Raw genomic sequence first — 20791 nt, 5'->3', positions numbered from 1 at the left:
CACATACATGCGATTTGTCAAATCGGCAGCAACTGCCGCCAATGGCAAAGTCCTAATCGATTCCAAAAAGTAGTTTCTGTACTTTTTGTGATTTTGAGGTGCAATTTCCATTGACATCTGTGCAGAAACCCACACAGATGTCTGAGAAACCACAGCGGAAATCGGGACTGACATGCGGGAGGGAAATCATGTGAACCTGGGCTTATTGTCAAAGCTTAATTGAACAAGCTGAAGTTAGAAGCTGATTGGCTACCATGCATGGCTGCACCAGATTTTTCACTCTCCAGTTTTAGTAAATCAACCTGTTTGTGTCCGTTTCTTTTTCTTGCTATAGATGTTAATGTAATTGTTGGAGGCCAAAACTATATATGCATAAAATACTGAAATATTCTATCACATCTTATGAATAGGCACAAAGAAGAGACTGTACAAATAACAGGTGATACTAGTGTTTTATATCAGGCAGAGGTATTACAATGTAGGCATACAAAAATATAGCCGTTTCTCAACAATAACTGTATAGCAATGTTCAAGAGTCTACAGTAGAGCCCTCTTCCATTCCTGGGGGCCAAGTTCCACATGTGGCCCTTAGTATTATGAGTGGGAGTGTTCATTTATAAAAAATTTCTAATAGAAGTGAGCTTTTGCAGAACCTGTCCACAATCTCTGTCTTCGGAGTCAGGTTTTCAAGCCATAACACCACCTGTAACACGCTCGCCATCTCTGAATTATTCTGCAGCAGTATAAATACTGATTGTGTGGACCCCTTTGATACTATTATGGACTGCAAAGTATGGCAAATAAGGCGACCTTAATTCCAACACTGACAACCACTGGCCTTAAGAGTATGCACACATAAACCTGGCTGTTGTGTACTGCATAAGAAATAATTACACAACAAATACATCCACTTTAGGTGTATGCCATTAACCTTCAACCCAAGAATTGAAAACCCTGGCAGACATCCTTCTGCTGCATAAATTGCCACTGCCTTATATATGGTATGATTATCAGCAGAGACAATGTAACCTTCTCCAATTTCAGCCAGTGTGTGAGCAAGCCATACGGTTGTCTGAGTACCTATCTATGGTACCATCATTTCAAAGAAGCGAACATGCTGATCTTTCCTTTTGAAGATGATAGTTACCCATCATGCTAACTGTTTGACTTCAATGACTTTTCAGTGATCTGAACAAGTATGCAGATAAGAATGTCACTTTAGGTGACTTTCCTGTTCTGAAAATTGATAGCCAACTCAGTGACTCAAATTATTGAGACTCATGAGCCACGACCATTAGTCATTTTCATTTTTAAAACAGTAATGGTGGCCTCTGCATGTGCTTTTGAAATGTAGCCAATATATGATTACACTGAGTAAGAAGACTTAGAACCATTGGGAAGAACTTAGGGACCAGCTCTGATTTTTATGTACATGTGTGCGGATTTGGCCACGCCAGGCCTGCATCTATTTTATAATGCTGCTGCATTTTATGAAAAAGGTACAGTGATTTACCAAATAACAAGGCTGTTGGTACGTTGTGAAGAGAGAGAAGTAGATTTGGGGCTATACCTTTAAGACCTAGACAATGGTCGCTAATGGAAAATGTTGTGCTCCTTATAGTTCACCTAATATATTGTGATAGTATCAAAGAATATATGAACATAAATAAGCAAATGAAAAAAATACAAATGAAAAAATACAAATATGTGTAAGTGTGTGAATCCACAATACAAAGAAAGAAGAAGAAGAAAATCGCAATAGTGGGAATTCCCCTAAATTGGGGTTAACTAAAAATATGATGCTAACGCTTGTGAAAAAAATATATATATAAGTTGTATAATCAATATATATGAGTGAATATCCTTTAAAATCACACTGCAAATATCTTGTACATAAGTGCATATATCAAAAATTATAAATAGTGCAATGAATAACAAATAATTTAAAAAGTGAGACCATCCAATAAACCACCAGTAAATACTCAGTTATATAGATGCAGGAAAGCACTAGTAAGAGTTTCCAAAAGTCCCAAAGATTATGAAAATAGTTTGTGCGGGAGATGTGTGACCATTAATGAAGATCTTCCCAGTGCGCATGACAAATACTAATAATGCCCACACCAGACACCCTAAGTTCTCAATAGAAAAGAGGAGTATCCATAGTGTGAACCGTTTCCATAAAAGTTCTTTATTAAATAAGTAAGTTGTACTCACATTTATATGAATATAAAAAACGCCAAAGCATAGAAATGTCCGCTAGCTGCTACAGCTGATTCTGGAGAGTGTGCGTCCTGTGGCCACGCCCTATGCGTTTCGTCACAACTACGCCATCTGGCTCCATGTATTTATTGAAAAAATAAAAATAAAACTACTCACAAACAGTTGTATAAATTCTTACAACATGGATAGTCATCAAGTAGCAGCATCTAGTCACTGATGAACGGAACTATCCAGAGGTCACAGAGGAGCTCACACTGCTCACACTACTCACTACCCTTGACACGTTTCGAAGGAACCATCCCTTCTTCCTCAGAGCTCAGCAGTGGGTACTCCCTCAGCAATCCCCGTATTAATACCCAAACACAAACACACACTTATGTAGCCACATGTGTATGCACATATGCACCTGTAATCAATCAATTGAGCAAAGGCCTAGGCCACTCTCACTTGGCCCAGTGACAATAAAATTCCCACTGACAGGGACATCCCTAAGCCCATACTGCATGCCCTATTAGACATCACAAAATACAAAAAGCTACAACTAGGCAGTCATTGTCAGCTACCAGCAGCACAAACATTTGTACTGCTGCAACAATGATAAATCAAGCAAAAATGTTAGGGCTCTTGGCACTCTTTAGGGTGACGATAGACGATCTTACCATGCATAGGGCCACGCCATCACAGCTGTAAGCACGCCCGCATAGCAAACAGTGTTCCTGATCAATTACCATGCCTGGAACGCATGCCGCCATGTTTGCGTTCCAGGCAGGGGGGAAGGGATGGGTCTGAAGTCACTTCCTTTGCACCAAACAGCGCTGGTTGATGACGTAGGCAAGCAAAAGATAGTCGCTACCATATTGGTGCAGACCAGGCCACGGAGGCCAAGCAAAAACCTGCCCCGGGTTACACCAGCAATTGCTCCAAAAAAAATATTAAATAATGAATAAAATTAAACAAAACCATAACGCCCAGTATCTATACAGTGGACAACCATAAAAGGAAAAGGAAATAGAAAAATAAATGAATAAAACTGTGACCAAAATGAGTTGAAACAGATCTTAGTCAAGCTACATAGCACCATAGAAACATAAAAGTGGCACCCTGCTTGTATAACATATGTGCATACACATGTCATCAGTGAGCGGTGACAGAAATGGTAAATAAGCAAATTGTATTAAAAAGGGAGATAACAATTAATCCCTGCAGAAGTGTCTCAATAAGACACTCAGCTAAAGGAAATGCTGAAGAAACTAAACACATGCTGCATTAAGCGTTAAACTGGAAAGAAATAAAAACAATCCCTTACAGGTGTAATATGCTTAATATATATATATATATATATATATATATATATATATATATATATATATATAAAGTGTAGAAACACATATACATGTACATCTACTTGGTACGTGCAGCATATGGCTATAAAATTTGACAAAGTGTCAGATAGCAAAAAAGTAGAACATTACTTGGACATATAGCTCATAAATGGTATCACAATAGCAACAGCAATGGAAAAGAATCAATAGGTATATTTATATAACTGCTTGCCAGCCGCCAGCCGTCATATGATGGGCAGGCGGCGCGGCTGTCGTTCTGGGAGGGCGTCATATGACGACCTCCCATTTAAACAGGAAATACATGCGATCGTGCGCACGCATCCCTGTTCCTTCGGTGGCGGCGTGTCACAGAGACAACGCCCGCCACAGAGGGGGGTGAACAGCAATTGGGCATGGCTGTTTACCACATGATCGGCCGTGATGAAGTCATGGGCGATCACAGGTGGTACCTTCCCACTTTGCATGGCGCATGCGTGCCATCGGGAGTGCGCTGTCCGTGCATGTCGGTGGCGGCGTGTTCCCAGGTACACTGCTCGTCACTGAGTGTGGTAAACAGCCTTTGGCCGGCGGCTGTTTACCATGTGACCGGCTGTGATCCTTTCTCAGCCGATCACTAAATGTAAACAAACCGCGGTAACGAGATGTTACCGGGTTCTCCTCCTCACACACCGATCGTGTATGAGAAGGAGATTGCGGTAACATCTCATTACCACCTACAGTGTACACCAGCACATACTGATTGCCCCCCCCCCCCAATAAAGAGGACCTGTCACTACCCATCAAAGTAACTGTCAAAGTTCATCTGAGTACCTGTCACAGTCCATCACAGGACACGAGTACCTGTCACAGTCCATCAGAGTACCCAAGTACCTGTCACAGCCCATCAGAATACCTGAGTTCCTGTCACAGTCCATCAGCGTACCCAAGTACCTGTCACAGTCCATCAGAGTACCCGAGTACCTGTCACAGTTCATCTGAGTACCGAGTACCTGAGTACCTGTCACCGCCCTTCATAGTACCCAAATACCAGTCCCCAGCCCATCAGAGTACCCAAGTACCTATCTTTAGCCCATCAGAGTACCTGAGTACCTGTCACCAGGCCATCAGAGTACCCAAGTACCTGTCACCAGGCCATCAGAGTAACAGAGTACCTGTCACCAGCCCATCAGAGTCCCTGAGTACCCGTCACCAGCCCATCAGAGTACCCGAGTACCTGTCACCATCCCATCAGAGTAACCAAGTGCCTGTCACCAGCCCATCAGAGTACCCGAGTACCTGTCTGCAGCTCATCAAGTTACTCGAGTACCTATCTGCAGCCCATGACTCAGAATATATGTTGGGGTGTTTGCTTTCCAAAATGGGGTAATTTTGTGGGTAATTCCACTGCCTGGTGCTCAAGGACCAAAGGATAAATTAAATGAGATGTGTAATTTATGATTCTAGAACGCCTGAAGGTACTACTTCAATGTTGGTCCTCTGTATGTGGCCAGGCTATGCAAAAGTCTCACACATGTGGTATCGCCATACTCTGGAAGAGTAGCAGAACGTGTTTTGGGTGTCATTTTTGCTATATAAATGCTATGTGTTTGAGATATAATATAAATTGACAACTTTGTGTAAAAAAAATGCGGTTTCATTTTTTTTTCACGTTTTCCAAAAACCTCTGGAAAAAATAAACCATTCAAAAGACTCATTATGCCTCATAGATTATAAGTTGGGGTGTTTTCTTTCCAAAATGGGGTAGTTTTGTCGGCAATTCCATTGTCCTGGTGCACCAGGGCCTTCAAAAGTGTAATAGGTGGCTGAGAAATTAGATGTGTCAGGGGCGCATGCGCGGCGCAATGCTGGGAGGAACAGTGTGATCACCTCTCCACCAGAAAGCAGGCCAGATCCCCAGGGCTACACTGCACCATCATCGGTGAAAATACTCAACACCTCTGTGGGAAACATTCGTGCATGCCAGAGGGGAAAAACCAGCGCTCTAGCCACCCGCAACATAACCTGATGGACTTTCTCCTGAATAGCAGTGACAGACAGCGCAGAATGTCTCAAAATGGCGCCGGCTTCAGATCCCATGCGGAACCAGGGAAAGCCACACTGAACCTCAGCTCCTCTCATGATAACAGTGAGTACTTGTCTCCCTTGTCTAAAGCGGATGCCAGCCTGACAAATATATTTGATAAGTTGGTTGAGAAAATAGAGAGTGAGGTTCACAAATCTACCACTGCCCTTTCTCAGGAGATAGCATGCATTGGCAATCGCACTGATGTGCTGTAAACAAAGCATGATGAACTCTCATTAGCACATAATGATCTGCGGAAAGACTATGAGACTTTGGCTGACAGTTTTGCATTTGCATTTATGCATGTTGAAGATCTTGACAACATGAATCGCCTTCATAATATCAGAGTACGTGGTGTCCCTGAGACGGTTACAGATCTTATGCCCGCCATTACACAAGTCTTTTGCAACCTCTTGCCAGGGGTTTGGCTTTGTTGTAATTTTTTTCCTCCACAGACCTCTGTCAGTTTGATATTGTAATGTTATGTATGGGTCTTAAAATAATTTCACACAATGTGCAGGGCTTCAATTCCCTGCACAAAAGGAAAAAAGCCTTCCAGCGTTACAAAAGAATTGGTGCTGACATCATATTGATGCAAGAAACACACTTTTCCTCCTCCAACCACCCAAATTACTTTAATAGGACCTACAACCAATTCTACTACACCACTTTTGACAACAAATCCCGTGGTGTCACAGTATTTATTCGTAACTCTATTGTTATAGACATTCAGAACATTTACAAAGACACAGATGCATTTAATGATAATAAAGCGACTATCAAAAAACAAATATGCTCCTAACGAGTCACAGTCAACTTTTTTCTACATTTTTTGAAACCCTAGACCAGTGATGGCGAACCTTGGCACCCCAGATGTTTTGGAACTACATTTCCCATGATGCTCAACTACACTGCAGAGTGCAAGAGCATCATGGGAAATGTAGTTCCAAAACATCTGGGGTGCCAAGGTTCGCCATCACTGCCCTAGACCGATACAGCTCTCCCCACATAATCTTGGGAGGTGATTTTTAACCTAGCTGCACACCCTGTTTTGGATAGAAGTAGGGTAGTCCCCTCCTCTAAGGCCTTCTCAAAAAATATTAATCGCTTTCTCAACAAATTTCGCCTCACAGATACTTGGCGGGCACATAATGTTGACATGAGAGCTTACACACATTATTCACATCCCCATAATGTCTACGCCAGACTGGACTATATTTTCTGCATCCCTCATCCTTGTGGCCAACTGTTCTAAGGCCACTATCCACCCTTGCCCCTGGTCCGATCACGAGATCACTACTTTTGAAACCTCACAAATAGGCCTTACTCCCTCCACGTTCAACCGGCGTTTAAATGACTCATTACTTACAAACCCCTCTATTTTTTCAATCTATATCTACACACATTGAAAATTACTTTATAAAAAAAACGAGGGAGGATACCCCCTCAACGACACTTTGGGTAGCTCATAACGCAGTTCTCAGAGGCCAATTAATACGTTTGGCTGCAAAGAAAAATAAAGAAAGACTTGTGGACATCAGAAGTCTCACTAGGGACCTAAATTACCTTTACAATAAAATTCCACACAACCCTTCCCAAGAGATCAAACAAATTCAATATAAGCGCCAAGCCTTAGGCCATATTCTATCTGCAAACACAAAAAAATCCCTTTGATTTTCAAAAGCTAAATTTCTACTTCACTGCAACTCCCCCTCAACTATGTTTGCTAAGAAACTTAATCAAGAACACAAACCTCCCCACACTTACAAAATTAGAAATCATCCCGGTAATCTGGTCACCCACCCACAAGAAGTTTTGAATATTTTTTCTACCTTCTATAAAGACCTCCTCTCTGGGCCTCAATCTCAACCCAGTCATACCTCAAAAACTTGGCTAGACGAAACACAACTACCCTCCCTTGATGCTCAACAAACTGCGGCCCTTAATGCTCCCTGCACAGATTCTGAGATACTCAAAATTATTAAATCTCTCAAGACTTCTACTGCCCCGGGACCAGATGGTTTCTCCTCAGCATACTATAAGAAATATGCCTCCCCTTCTAGCCCCCTACTTAACAAAACTTTTAAATTTCATCATTAAAGGCAACCAATTCCCTGAGGAAATGCTTTTAGCCAATTTATCCTTAATCCCAAAGCCAGGTAAAGATAACTCCCTCGCTCAGAACTTTTGCCCAATTTCAGTCCTTAACAATGACCTAACCATTTTTGGGAGAGTACTCGCTGACAGACTGGCATTGGTCATTACAAATCTAATACACATTGACCAAACAGGTTTTATTCCTGGCCGTCAAATAGTAGACAACATCAGATTAGTCACCAACATTACACTCTTGTAAATTATGCTCCTGAGTTTAGATATTCACAAGACATTCGATAGTGTTAATTGGTCCTACCCCAACCACCTTCTACCAAAATATGACATCTCTGGTAATTTTCTGCATGGCTTTAATGCTTTATATTATTCACCTCAGACCAGAATCAGGATCCCTGGACATAATTCAGAATTCTTTCCTCTTAGCAGAGGCACAAGACAGGGCTGCCCCTTATCCCCCCTAGTATTTGCACTAGCAATTGAACCTTTGGCCCAGAGGATTAGGAACAATATAGATATTAAGGGTTATACCAAGGCGGAAGGGGAGTTCAAAATTGGCTTATACGCTGATGATGCACTCATATTCCTCACTGAACCTCACACCTCCATCCCCTCTCTTCTCAAAGAACTCAACTTCTTCCATTACATATCTGGCCTAAAAATGTATCTAAACAAATGTTCTGCCTTACCGATCAACTACTCCCAACATACACGTGACCATCTCTCTAATAATTTCCCATTTATTTTGGTGTCCACAATTGTTCAAATACCTAGGTATTATGGTGACATCTTCCCATAATCTTCTATACAAAACCAATTATCTCCCTCTTTTTACCCACATCTTTTCCCTTCTTAAAACCTGGTCAAATTTTCATATATCTTTCCTTGGTAGAATATGCGCCATTAAAATGACGATTCTTCCCAAACTTTTATACTACTTCCGTGCTCTCCCTGTGAATGTCTCAAAGTCTAGGCTTGCTTCTCTTCAGAGAGAAATTAATACATTTATTTTGGCTGAGAGGAAACCCAGATGTAGTTATGCCCATATGCACAGACCTCAACCCTTAGGTGGGCTGGGCCTTCCTAACATCTGGCTCTGCTAGATTGATGCAACTCTCCCAATGGTTCTCACCGACACAGTCTACTCCTTGGAAAAAAATATAATCCTATTCAATTGCTCCATTACATTTACAGGGTATACTTTGGACCAAATTGACCTCTTTTTAATAAACTTATTAAGCTTAATATTATAGTTGCCCATTTTTATCAACTATGGCTCGAGATTAATAGCCCATACAAATTATCCTCGGAATCCTCTCCTCTTGCTTCTTTTCTGGGAGACCCCAGATTCACACTGGCATACAATAACATAGGCTGTTTTTCTCACTGGATCGGGAGGGTCTGACCACCCTTGGTTCATTGCTGATGGTGATTTTACTCCATTCCTGAATTTGCAGGCGAAATGGGATATTCCCTCCTTGGAGTTACAACACTATCAACAAATGATAGCCTTCTTCGCAAAACATTTTTCACTCCCTACACATCCTCACATTACTTTTTTTGAGAAAATTTGTACATCTTCTGCTGGTGACAGGGGCCTCATATCTAGACTGTATAACTATCTTAACAGTCTTGATATGCCAGATAAATCTGGACCAATGCTTCACTGGGAGTCAGATTTGGTATGCACGTTTTCAGCTGATCTCCAGAAAAGTAATAAGGCCATTTCATTTAGAGAAACCCCCACAAAAGTATTCTCCAGATGGTACTTAACCCCCTCCAAACTCCACACTTTTTATCCTTCAATCTCTCCGAACTGTTTTAGGGGTTGCCAAGCACTAGGTACAATTCTTCACAAATTTTGGAGTTGTAACCATCTTGAATACATATGGCAAAGGGCAATCGAAAGAATAGAAAGCTCTTCTAAACAAAAGATTGTACCCACCCCCCAGATTTGCCTTCTATACACAATACCGAATATTCCATCGCCCTATGTGAAACTCTTTCATTCATTATGCAGCTCTATCCAATAGACGATTGCTTATAACTGGAAGTCTAACAACCTACCGTGGCCTCAGGTACTAGCCACAATGGAGACAATCAGACTTTGAGAGAGGATCTTTCACACTTTACATGACACAGTTCATATTTATGAAAAAGAATTGTCTTATTGGAACCTACCTTAATATGTACCCTGCTTCTGCAGACTACTCTTTATCTCTTTGGTCTAGCACTTACGATCATGAATATCTAATTGTATTCATTATTGGAACATAATGCACACGAGAAACTTAATCCACCATACTGCTTTAATCACTATTTTTGTTTTTTAATATTACATTTCACTGAGATACTAATGTTTTGATGCCAATTTTATTTTTTCTTTGGCTGTACTTGTCTGTATACAATTGAGCTTCCAAATAAAACTTTTGTAAACAAAAAAAGAAATGAGATGTGTCAATTATGGTCATAGAATGCCTGAAAGTGCCACGTCAGTGTTGGGCCTTTGTATGTGGCCAGGCTGTGTAAAAATCTCACACACGTGGTATCACCATACTCAGGAAGAGTAGCAGAATGTATTTTGGTGTGTAATTTGTTGTATGAATATGCTGTGTGTGAGAAATAACCTGATAACCTGACAATTGTGTAATAAAAAAAAAAATCGTCATTTTGCAAAGGATTGTGGGGAAAAAAATTACAATTTAAAAAAAACTCACTATGCTACTTACTTAATACCTTGGAATCTAATTGTCATTCAAAACCTAAGAGCGCTGAAAGCTGATAATTGGTCTGGGCAGGAAGGGGGTGTAAGTGTATTGAGGTGTATAATTATATAAAAAAATGCATAAAAGCCTCTAAAATGCATATAAATAAAAAAACACAACAGACAAACGCATGAGGAAAAAAGAAAATCATGTATATCCATGTATATAAAAGAGAACATATTCATGTGCAGGGACCACGATACTAAGCACCCTCATGAAATTTTGTGAATCTCAGGGTCTTCATTCAACCCCCCTGGGAGTCAAACTCCCGAGGGTGAAGATCCAAAAAGCTTCATGTTTACAGAGCCCTCTGATGTCTCCTACCCCTGTCAAGATCACTCCCTATAGACTCAATTCCAAACACCCTCATGCCCACTGGATCACACTGGCGGGCTTCCTGAAAATGCAGAGGAACCGGGTATTTCATCCGTCTGTTAGTGATATCACATTTCCTGGACATCTCACCCCATGAGAGTGCGCATTGGTGAACACAAATTTCATAGCCATATGCTGCACATACTAAGTAGATGTACATGTATATGTGTTTCTAGATTTAATTTATTTATATTATTTATTTATTTCAGGTACTTATATAGCGCCGTCAGTTTACGCAGAGCTTTACATATACATTGTACATTCACATCAGTCCCTACCCTCAAGGAGCTTACAATCTAAGGTCCCTAACTCACATTCATACATACTAGGGACAATTTAGACAGGTTCCAATTAACCTACCAGCGTGTCTTCGGAGTGTGGGAGGAAACCGGAGTACCCGGAGGAAACCCACGCAGGCACAGGGGGAACATGCAAACTCCAGGCAGGTAGTGTCGTGGTTGGGATTCAAACCAGCGACCCTTCTAACAGCCCGTTCACACCTGAACGTTTTGTAGCCCTACGCCTGAAGCTACAAAACGCTGGAGGGGAAAAAATCCATTATTCTCAATGGAGATGGTTCACATCTCCACTCCATGTCGCCTGAAGCCCTACGCCTGAAGCTCAAACAAGTTCCGGACCCTTTTTTGTCGCACGAATTGGGCTGATTTGGGCGTTTCCATTCCCATAGAAACTAATGGAAACGCTCGATTCGAGCGTTTAGCGCGACAACGAGTGTTTCTACGGGCGTTTTGACGCTGTATCTGCTCAAGAAAAAATAAGCAGATGAAAAATATTTTTCCTATTGGCTGAAAAAAACGCCGAAGTTAAAAAACGCTCGTTGTCGCGCGTTGTAGTGTGTCAAAACGCTCGTTGTCGCGCGTTGTAGTGTGACAAAACGCTCGTTGTCGCGCGACAAAACGCCGGTAAAAATGTTCAAACACGCTACGCTCAGGTGTGAATGCAGCCTTACTGCTAGGTGAAAGTGCTATCCACTACACCACTGTGCCACCCTATATCTTTTAAGTGTATTACACCTGTGAGGGATTGTTTTTATATCATTTCATTTTAACGTTTATTGCTTAATGCAGCATGTGTTTAGCTCCTTCAGCTTTTCCTTTAGCCGAGTGTCCTATTGAGGCACTTATGCAGGGATTCATTGTTATCCCCCTTTTTAATACAATTTTCTTATTTACCATTTCTGTCACCGCTTACTGATGACGTGTATGCACATATGTTATACATGCAGGGTGCCCCTTTTATGTTTCTATGGTGCTATGTAGCTTGACTAAAATCAGTTTCAACTCATTTTGGTCACAGTTTTATTCATTTATTTTCCTATTTCCTTTTATGGCGGGCCACTGTATAGCTACTGGGCATTATGGTTTTGTTAGATTTTATTCATTATTTAACCATTTTTTGGGGGGGGGGGGGGATGCTGGTGTAATCGGGGTAGGTTTTTGTTGGGCCTCTGTGGCCTGGTCTGCACCAATATGGCGGTGACTATCTTTTGTTGCCTACGTCATGGACGAGCGCCATTTGGCGCAAAGGAAGTGAAGTCAGACCCGCCCCTTCCCCTCGCCTGGAACACAAACATGGCAGAGTGCGTTCCAGGCATTGTAATTGATCAGGAATGCTGTTTGCTATGTGGGTGTGCTTACAGCTGTGATGGCGCGGCCCTATGCATGGTAAGATCGTCTATCAGCCACCCTAAAGAGCGCCAAAAGCCCTAAAAAGTTTTTGCTTGATTGAGCATTGTTGCAGCAGTACAAATGTTTTTGCTGCTGGTAGCCGACAATGACTGCCTATCTGTAGCTTTTTGTATTTTGTAATGTCTAATAGCTCATGCAGTATGGGCTTAGTGATGCCCATCAGTGGAAGTTTTATTGTCTGGGTTGAGTAGGAGTGGCCTAGGCTTTCACTAGATTGATTGATTACAGGTTCATATGTGCATACACCTGTGGCTACAAAAGTCTGTGTGTTTAGGTATTAATACGGGGACTGCTGAGCGAGTACCCACTGCTGAGCTCTGAGGAAGAAGGGATGGTCCCTTTGAAATGCGTCAGTTGGTAGTGAGTAGTGTGAGCTCCTCTGTGACCTCTGGAGAGTTCCGTTCATCAGTGACTAGATGCTGCTACTACTTTATGGCTACTCATATTACAAGAATTTATACAACTGTTTGCGAGTAGTTTTCTTTTTATGTTTTCAATACATATCAAAAGGATAATGCACAAGGCTAGTGCACCCTTTTTTCTCTTTTCTTTTTAACTTTTAAGGTCAAAGACTGTCTCTGTGGGTATGATGGAGGCTAGTAAAGGAATATGAAATTTATAGTTCAAGCATCACTGGTTATCTGCAATCTGATTTAATACAAACTTCTCATACTAAATTTGTAATAAGCCTCAGTTTTTTTTTTTTATAGATTCTTATTTTTTTTCAGATTGATCTGTTACAATAAATATAATCATCCATAACAAAATATATATTCCACCTTGTTTCATCAGTATTTTGTGTTGCAAGAAATGTGGGACATAATAGTAGGTCTTGAAGTTGACTTATGCCATGTACACACGGTCGGACTTTCTGGCAGAAAAAGCCAGACGGGATCATTTCATCGGATATTTCGATCGTGTGTGGGCTTCAGCAGACTTTTTTTTTTTTTTTTTTAATTCTGATGGACTTAGAAATGGATTCCATTGGAAAGATTTAAAACGTGTTCTATTTCTATCGGGAAAACCGTTCGCCTGTATGCCGTTCCAATGGACCAAAAACGATGCAAGGGCAGCTATTGGCTACTGAACTTCCTTTTTCTAGACCGGTTGTACGTCACCGCGTTCTAAACAATCTGACTTTGGTGTGATCGTGTGTAGGCAAGTCCGTTACAGCGGAACTCTGACGGAAAAACCATCAGTTTATTCTGACGGAAAAAAACGGTCATGTGTATGCAGCGTAAGAGCTTTGTGTCGATGAGCATGCTCTTGACATCAGTTTGAGGTGCTTCTGAGAGCATTTGCAATTCACCGACAGGTGCATTTGACCTGCAAAACTTTCACAGTTTTGTCTTCACATTTTAAGTGCACTGCTGTTTATTACTCTTGTGGGAAAAAAAGGAGCAATCCCCATTCACATTGGCTTAAAGGACATGTTGAGTCAGTACAAGCACAGTACATTTTAATGTAGGTAAGGACATGTGAAAACCATAATCAAATGTAGCTGTGTGAACGATAAATGTTTTGAACCTTTTAATGATGTTTTATCCTGTGATCATGTGTCTGCATTGTCGTCCTTCAGTTCTCCCTCCCCCTAGAGAGGGCGTGCCCTACTAGTAAGTGAGGCAGGAGCATCTGATATCACACACATCAGGGATGTACATTTCCTGTCTGTCTGCATAGCAGTCTCGTATATGTATTCCACACAGCCTGCAGCTCTCCTCCCTCTCTGTAATCACTTTCTGGCCAGCTCCTCCCTCCTGTGCCGCTGTCGATCTCCACTCCACCTTACACAGTGCCCAAACATACACTGGATTCTGCTAAAAGTCTGCAGCCCTCCCCTATCTCCAATCACTTGCAATCCAGCTCTTTCTTCAACTCCTGCAGACGATCTGCCCCTCACATAGTGCCCCAATTACATTCACAGCAGCTTAGAGTCTGGCCAGTCTGCAGTCCTCCCTCATCTGTAACAACGCTTCAATCACACCATTCTCACACACAGTATAAACACATTTTCTACACTTTACAACTGCTTCCAACTGATCCTAATCCATCTGGAGGGGAGACGTGCGATTACAGCTTAGCTCAGAAGAACATTCCCCATGTATGCACTGTAGAGAGTTCCCGCTGTCTATGAGCAGAGCAGGGCTGGGAGGAGGCATAGCACTACACAGACTACAGTAGCTAGAGGATGCCCAGCGCAGGCTCGGCCCCTCTATATCTCCTAGCTGGCACGCAAGAAATGCAAACTGACCACGCTATGAGGGCCATGCCATCATGGCTAAGGTGGTGAGTTTGAAACCGGAACTGTCAGAATGAGCAGATATTTTTCAGCAACCTGCTCAATAACTCATCAGTAGGCATAATAGAAAGTATATATGGGTTTTTCATTTTAGGGTTTGCAAACACTTTAAGGTAGGGTTTGTTCATATAGATCACAAATTGGGCTGTGTAAAAATGTTGGACATCTCATAAATGTCATAAATCTGTAGGCTGGCATCATGCATACAACCTGAATATCTTTTTAGGCACCTCCCATGTTTCTCTCTTCCATTAGCCTGTCAAATTGATTGAAATAGACCATTGCTTGATATGTGTATATATCTTCATATATATGAACACTTCACATGTAACTGTATATTGTATGCAAGTACATCATTTGTGTAATGACATTTCAACAGTCACTCTATAATGTCAGAACTGGAAATGTAATCTCTCAGTTTTGATCAGAAAAAGGGAAAGGTTAGAACATGTTAGGTCTTTATTGCTGTTGCCAGTTATTTTTAATAGGCCTCAACTCTTCCTCACAAGTTTTGTTTGTAGTTCTACTTTAAGAACAAAGTGAAATGGGTATATGCAAATTAAAGAAAAAAGAAATCAATATATAAAATCATTTACGACATAAAAAGACACTGTTTATGTTTGTTTATTATAAAACCTTAAGTACATTTATATTAAAGTCCAAAATATCTATATACAAACTTCTAAAACAAAAAAGAAATTCAACATCTGCTTAGACACACGTCTTCCAAACTGTAAATGTACATGTGGATGAATGTGCAATTCTCAGGACTAATTTCACCTATGAAATCTAAATGACATCGGAATGAGGGTCTATCCTCACCCGCAACACCATTCAGAGTGATCTGAATTAATTAATTCATGTTCGAGCTTTCCCATACACAGAATTCCAATTTTGTCAGATATACAAAACTGATGGTGGTGGATGATACACATATCAAGAACCATATTAAGTATAAGGCAGTCAGATTTGAGTTTTTCTGTCATTTAAAAGCACTCACAAGAAAACAGACCATATCCAACAAAGTGGACTCATTTCTTATACCAGGATTTTACCCAACAGTTAATATGGAATAATCCTAAATAGTCTTTGTGTAAGGCAAAATTGTCCCTTCACATGCAGATAATTTATTGTAGAGCACAATAAAAAAAAAAGGGGGTTTTCATAATGGGAAAAAGTTAGCACTCATCTTCTCATCCCTAGTCTTTCAGACAGAGAGAGAAAGTTATTGCCAAAAATCTCCTCTGGGAGATTTACCCTCACTTTTTCTTCCAGTGACCAACGTCTATGGGATAGTAAAGGGAAATTTCCAAATGAATAATGAAAAAAAAAACCTGATAAAAATCTAGCCCTTCCCCATTTGTACGATAATAGGTGTTTGCATTGCTGCAGATTTCACCTTGTTTCCTGTCCTTGTGACCACAAGAGAATTCATGGAAGATATCCCCTAAACAAATGCAGACTGACTAAAAAGAACAGACTAAGAAAAGAATCTGCGTAAACAAGATACCAGAATGAGTAACAAAACGTGATGGCCTAGGAGAGCCTGCATATAAAATTAAAAATAAATACAGCACAGCAGAAGGTGGCGCTCACGTCAACTCAGACAGGCAAAGAGTTAAGAAAAGAAATGAAAAAGTGATTAAAAGTTCTCGCTTCTTTTGGTTGTAACCTTAACGATCAAGTAAAGCATCTTTGAATTAAAAAAAAAAAAAAAACCCTTTCATTTTTCTCTTTCTTGTAGCTCAATACTGGAGTCTCAGGACACTCACCCTTTGCTTTATCAGCAGTATAAAAACAGGAGGTTTGATTCATCTGACTTCATCCAAAAACTAAGATACAGGTGCATCATAAAAAATTAGATCATCCTCAAAAGTTAATTTTAGTAATTCAATTCAAAAAGTGAAAACTCCTATATTATATAGATTCATTATGCAGAGAGTGATATATTTCAAGCATTTCTTTCTTCTAATTTTGATGATTTTGGCTTACAGCTAGTGAAGACCCAAAATATTCAGAATGTCAAAAATAAGAATATTGTGAAAAAGTTTAATGTTGCACTCATGGTATCACACACTAATCAGCTAATTAACTCAAAACACCTGGAAAGGTTTCTTGAGCCTTTAAATGGTCTCATTCTGGTTCAGTAGGTTACCCAAATATGGGGAAGCCCACTGACTTGACAATGGTCAAGAAGACAGTCACTGACACCCTCCACAAGGAGATCATTGCTAAAGAAGCTGGCTACTCACAGAGCGCTGTATCTAAGCATATTAATGGAAAGTTGAGTGGAACGAACAAGTGTGGTAGAAAAAGGTGCACAAGCAACAGGGATAACCACAGCCTTGCAAGGATTGTGAAGCAAAGGTCATTCGAGAATTTGGGGGAGATTTACAAGGAGTGGACTACGGCTGGTGTCAGTGTGCTTCAAGAGCTACCACTCAGACTTATTCAGGACATAGGCTATAACTGTCGCATTCCTTGTGTCAGACAACATCAGAAGAGCCTTACTTGGGCTAAGGAGGAAAAAAAAAAAGACTTTTCTGATTAAAGTAAATTTTGCATTCAATTTGGAAATCAAGGTCCCAGAGTCTGGAGGAAGAGTGGAGAGGCACAGAATCCAAGTTGCATGAGGTCCAGTGTGAACTTTCCACAGTTGATAATTTGGGGAGCCATGCCATCTGCTGGTGTTAGTCCAGGACCACTGTGTTTTATCAAGTCCAAAGTCAGAGCAGCCCTCTACCTGGAAATTCTAGAGCACTTCATGCTTCCTTCTGCTGACAAGCTTTATGGAGAAGCCAATTTCATTTTCTAGCAGGACTGGTTACCTGCTCACTGCCAAAAGTACCAACACCTGGTTTAATGACTATGGTATCACTGTGCTTGCTTGGCCACCAAACTCACCTGACCTAAACCCCATAGAGAACCAGCCCCAGCTGAAGGCCACTATCAAAGCTACCTCTTTCTCCATAACACCTCAGCAGTGCCCCAGGCTGATCGCCTTCATGCCACGCTGCATTGATGCAGTAATTCATGCAAAAGGAGCCCCAACCCAAGTATTGTTATAAAGCATACTATACATGGACATTTATCAGTAAGTCATTTCTGTATTAAAAATCCTTTTTTTTTTTTATTGGTCTTATGTAATATTTTAATTTTCTGAGATACTGAATTTTGGATTTTCACTAGCTGTAAGCCATAATCAAAATTAAAAGAAAGAAATGCTGGAAATATATCACTCTGTGTGTAATGAATCTATATAACATAGGGGCTTCACTTTTTGAATTGAATTACTAAAATAAATTAACTTTTTGAATGATATTAACATTTTTTGAGATGCACCTGTTGATTAGACTTAGGATTTGAGTTGCCTTTTTGCAAAAAAAAAAAAAAAAAAAAAAAAAAAGCAGTGACTAGCTCTAAGCTTTGTAACAAACAATTTTTGGGTTTACATTGTCACTGAGATTCAAAGACATACATTTCAGTATTAGGTTATATAAACTATACAGCAAAAACAGATAAAACCAAATATATACAGGGACACAGTGTGTTCTTGATGCATGGTTTACAAGTACAAAAAGTACAGGTCAAAATGTTCTCAAAGAAATCAATAGTTCTCTATCCAGATGCCAGCAGATGAAAAGTCAACTGGTGAATCAGAATCAAATGAAAGCATTGTACGCGGTATAAGAGTCCAAACTTCTATGCACCTGTTAGAGGAGTGTCCCCTTACCTAATCATTAAAGTAAAACAGACAACTCAAAATAGGTTTCTGGTAGCAAAAGGTAATTTTGGATTAAAAAAAAAAAGTGGGCAAAAAATGTCTTCTAAGCCACAAAAAATTTTCCGATCTTTCATGACTTTCCTTAAACTCAGAGAAAACAAATATATAACTGGCTTTTCACTGTGAAACAGGCATAGAAACATTAACAGGCACTTGGTTGGTCTGGGGGGCTGGAGATCCACTGTTCACTGGCTGGGGAGGTGCAGGAACGGGTTCCTGTATGGAGATGTGAGTAATGAACCGCAGGCGTAATTTTAAAGCGGGTCGCAGATTGAAGATGATCTTTTCCACCTAAAGAAAAGAGTCGCTGTTAGGTGAGATGCACTTTAAAATGAGACATTAATAAACCTCAATATTTTAATTTCCACAATCTGCTCATTAGGTACAGTCAGCTTAAGTACTTTGACTTTGCCACTTTTTAGCATGAGTTATGGAGTGATGATCAAGTTACTTAAACAATCGCCAGTCTGTTGCCAGTGGGATTCTTATGGCCTTAGTAGCTTTCTGAGCTAGGAAAGCTCAACCACTTCAATAACGGTCACTTTCACCCCCCCCCCCCCCCCAGGCCAATTTTCAGCTTTAAGTGCATTTGCATTTTGAATGACAATTGTGCGGTCATACAACACTGTACCCATATGACATTTTTATATTTTTTTGCAACAGATAGATCTTTCTTTTGGTGGTACTTAAAGAGGAACTGCAGACCGCTCACATAACTTATATAAACATATTTGTCCTTCTGAAGCTTCCCTCCAACCACTTTGCATATTATTTTATATATACGGCAATTCTTTACTTGACAAATATTCTGCAGAAATCTCCCTCTCCCACGGAGTCTGGTTGCATCCATTCATTTTAACTGTGGGCAGCTGAGGCTGGCACCTGTTCACTTCCTGGATTTACACAGACACACATAAGCACACATCCAGCTTTCATCGGCCTCTTATAACCCCCCGCCCCCGTTCCTGGCAAACTATCAAGAGTGAGAGATCTGTGCATGATGTCTTAAGCCTAGGCTAATGAACAGACAAGAAAGAGGAAGTGGGTTGTATAAGGTATTTACTTGCAGAAAAAAAATGTTTTACTATCCCAAGTTAAAACAACGAGGACAGAAGATTTAATAGATGGAAAGTTGAAAAAATTAATGAAGGTCTGCTTTAATCACCACTGGGTTTTTTCTATTTTTTGCAAAAATTTCGAAAAAAAAAAAAACAAAGTTTCTCAGCCTCTGTCATAAAATTTAGCAAATACGTTATTTTTATTCTTCACTGATGAGGTTGCACTGATGAGGTGGCACGAAGGGGCAATGATAATCAGTGTAAAGAATGTACTCACTGTGCCCCATCAAGCCTTGCCAGTTATCAGCTCTCCTAACTTCATATAGACAGCGTGTGAAGAAAGGACTGCCGATAATCAGAAAGGCTGTTTGCATGTGTCCAGCTGTGATTGGATGCAGCTGATCACATGGTAAAAAGGGGCTCTGTGATTGTCCCTTTACCTTGATCAGTTGTGTTCAAAAGGTCACAGAGCACAAACGATGCTCATCCCAGGGGGCATGTGGGAGGCACGATTCTGGGAGAAAGTCAATGGACCTTCCTTTCAGAACTGGAGAGCTGCACTGTGTAGCTGTCTTTCAGCTATAGCTTGCTAGGGAAAGGGTTAATTTTTCCTTTGGGAATCCCCAAGTATAAAAATTCTCTGTTTATAATTTTATGGACAATAACCATCAAATACAGAGGAAACATCATATGCTTCTTGCCATATCCTAATACAAAACAGAACTCTACTTACTTGGTCTTTAATGCTGTCTCCCGTGAACATATATTTCATGTGATATAGGAAGTCGCAGATGGGTTCAACGAAATTCAGGTGCTCGCTACATTGATCTACATTCAGCAGCATCTCATAAAACGCCACACCAATCTACAGTAGAATAAAGAAAATACATTTTATGAAACAGTATAGACATTATAATTTACTCTTTCACAAAGCATGATTTTCAGCTATGAGGTTCAATAAAAATAGTAATTTGGTTTATCATTTACATAATATATTCAAGTCAACTCATGTATGAATTATATAAACAGTAATTTAAATTATTCAAGCTTCAAGTGTAAAGAGA

General features: G+C 40.4%; 1 protein-coding gene across 1 annotated transcript in view; it reads right to left on the bottom strand.

Annotated features, from left to right (window-relative positions):
• Positions 1-15493: 15493 nt before the first annotated feature.
• MED23 (mediator complex subunit 23) overlaps positions 15494-20791 on the bottom strand; it is a 116805-nt gene continuing 111507 nt past the window's right edge. Inside the window, exons 29-30 of the mRNA XM_077486864.1 lie at positions 20461-20592; positions 15494-18960 (exon numbers count right to left, since the gene is read on the bottom strand). Of these exons, the coding sequence (XP_077342990.1) occupies positions 18787-18960; positions 20461-20592 (306 nt within the window). The 3' untranslated portion in view covers positions 15494-18786. The remainder of the gene's footprint in view (positions 18961-20460; positions 20593-20791) is intronic.

This window comes from Lithobates pipiens, unplaced genomic scaffold (assembly GCF_037356315.1).
Source record: "Lithobates pipiens isolate NorthernLeopardFrog02 unplaced genomic scaffold, aLitPip1_a1.2 Scaffold_18, whole genome shotgun sequence".
Lineage (NCBI taxonomy): Eukaryota > Metazoa > Chordata > Amphibia > Anura > Ranidae > Lithobates > Lithobates pipiens.
Note: the sequence above shows the minus strand (reverse complement) of the source record. Positions and strands in the feature narration are given on the sequence as shown.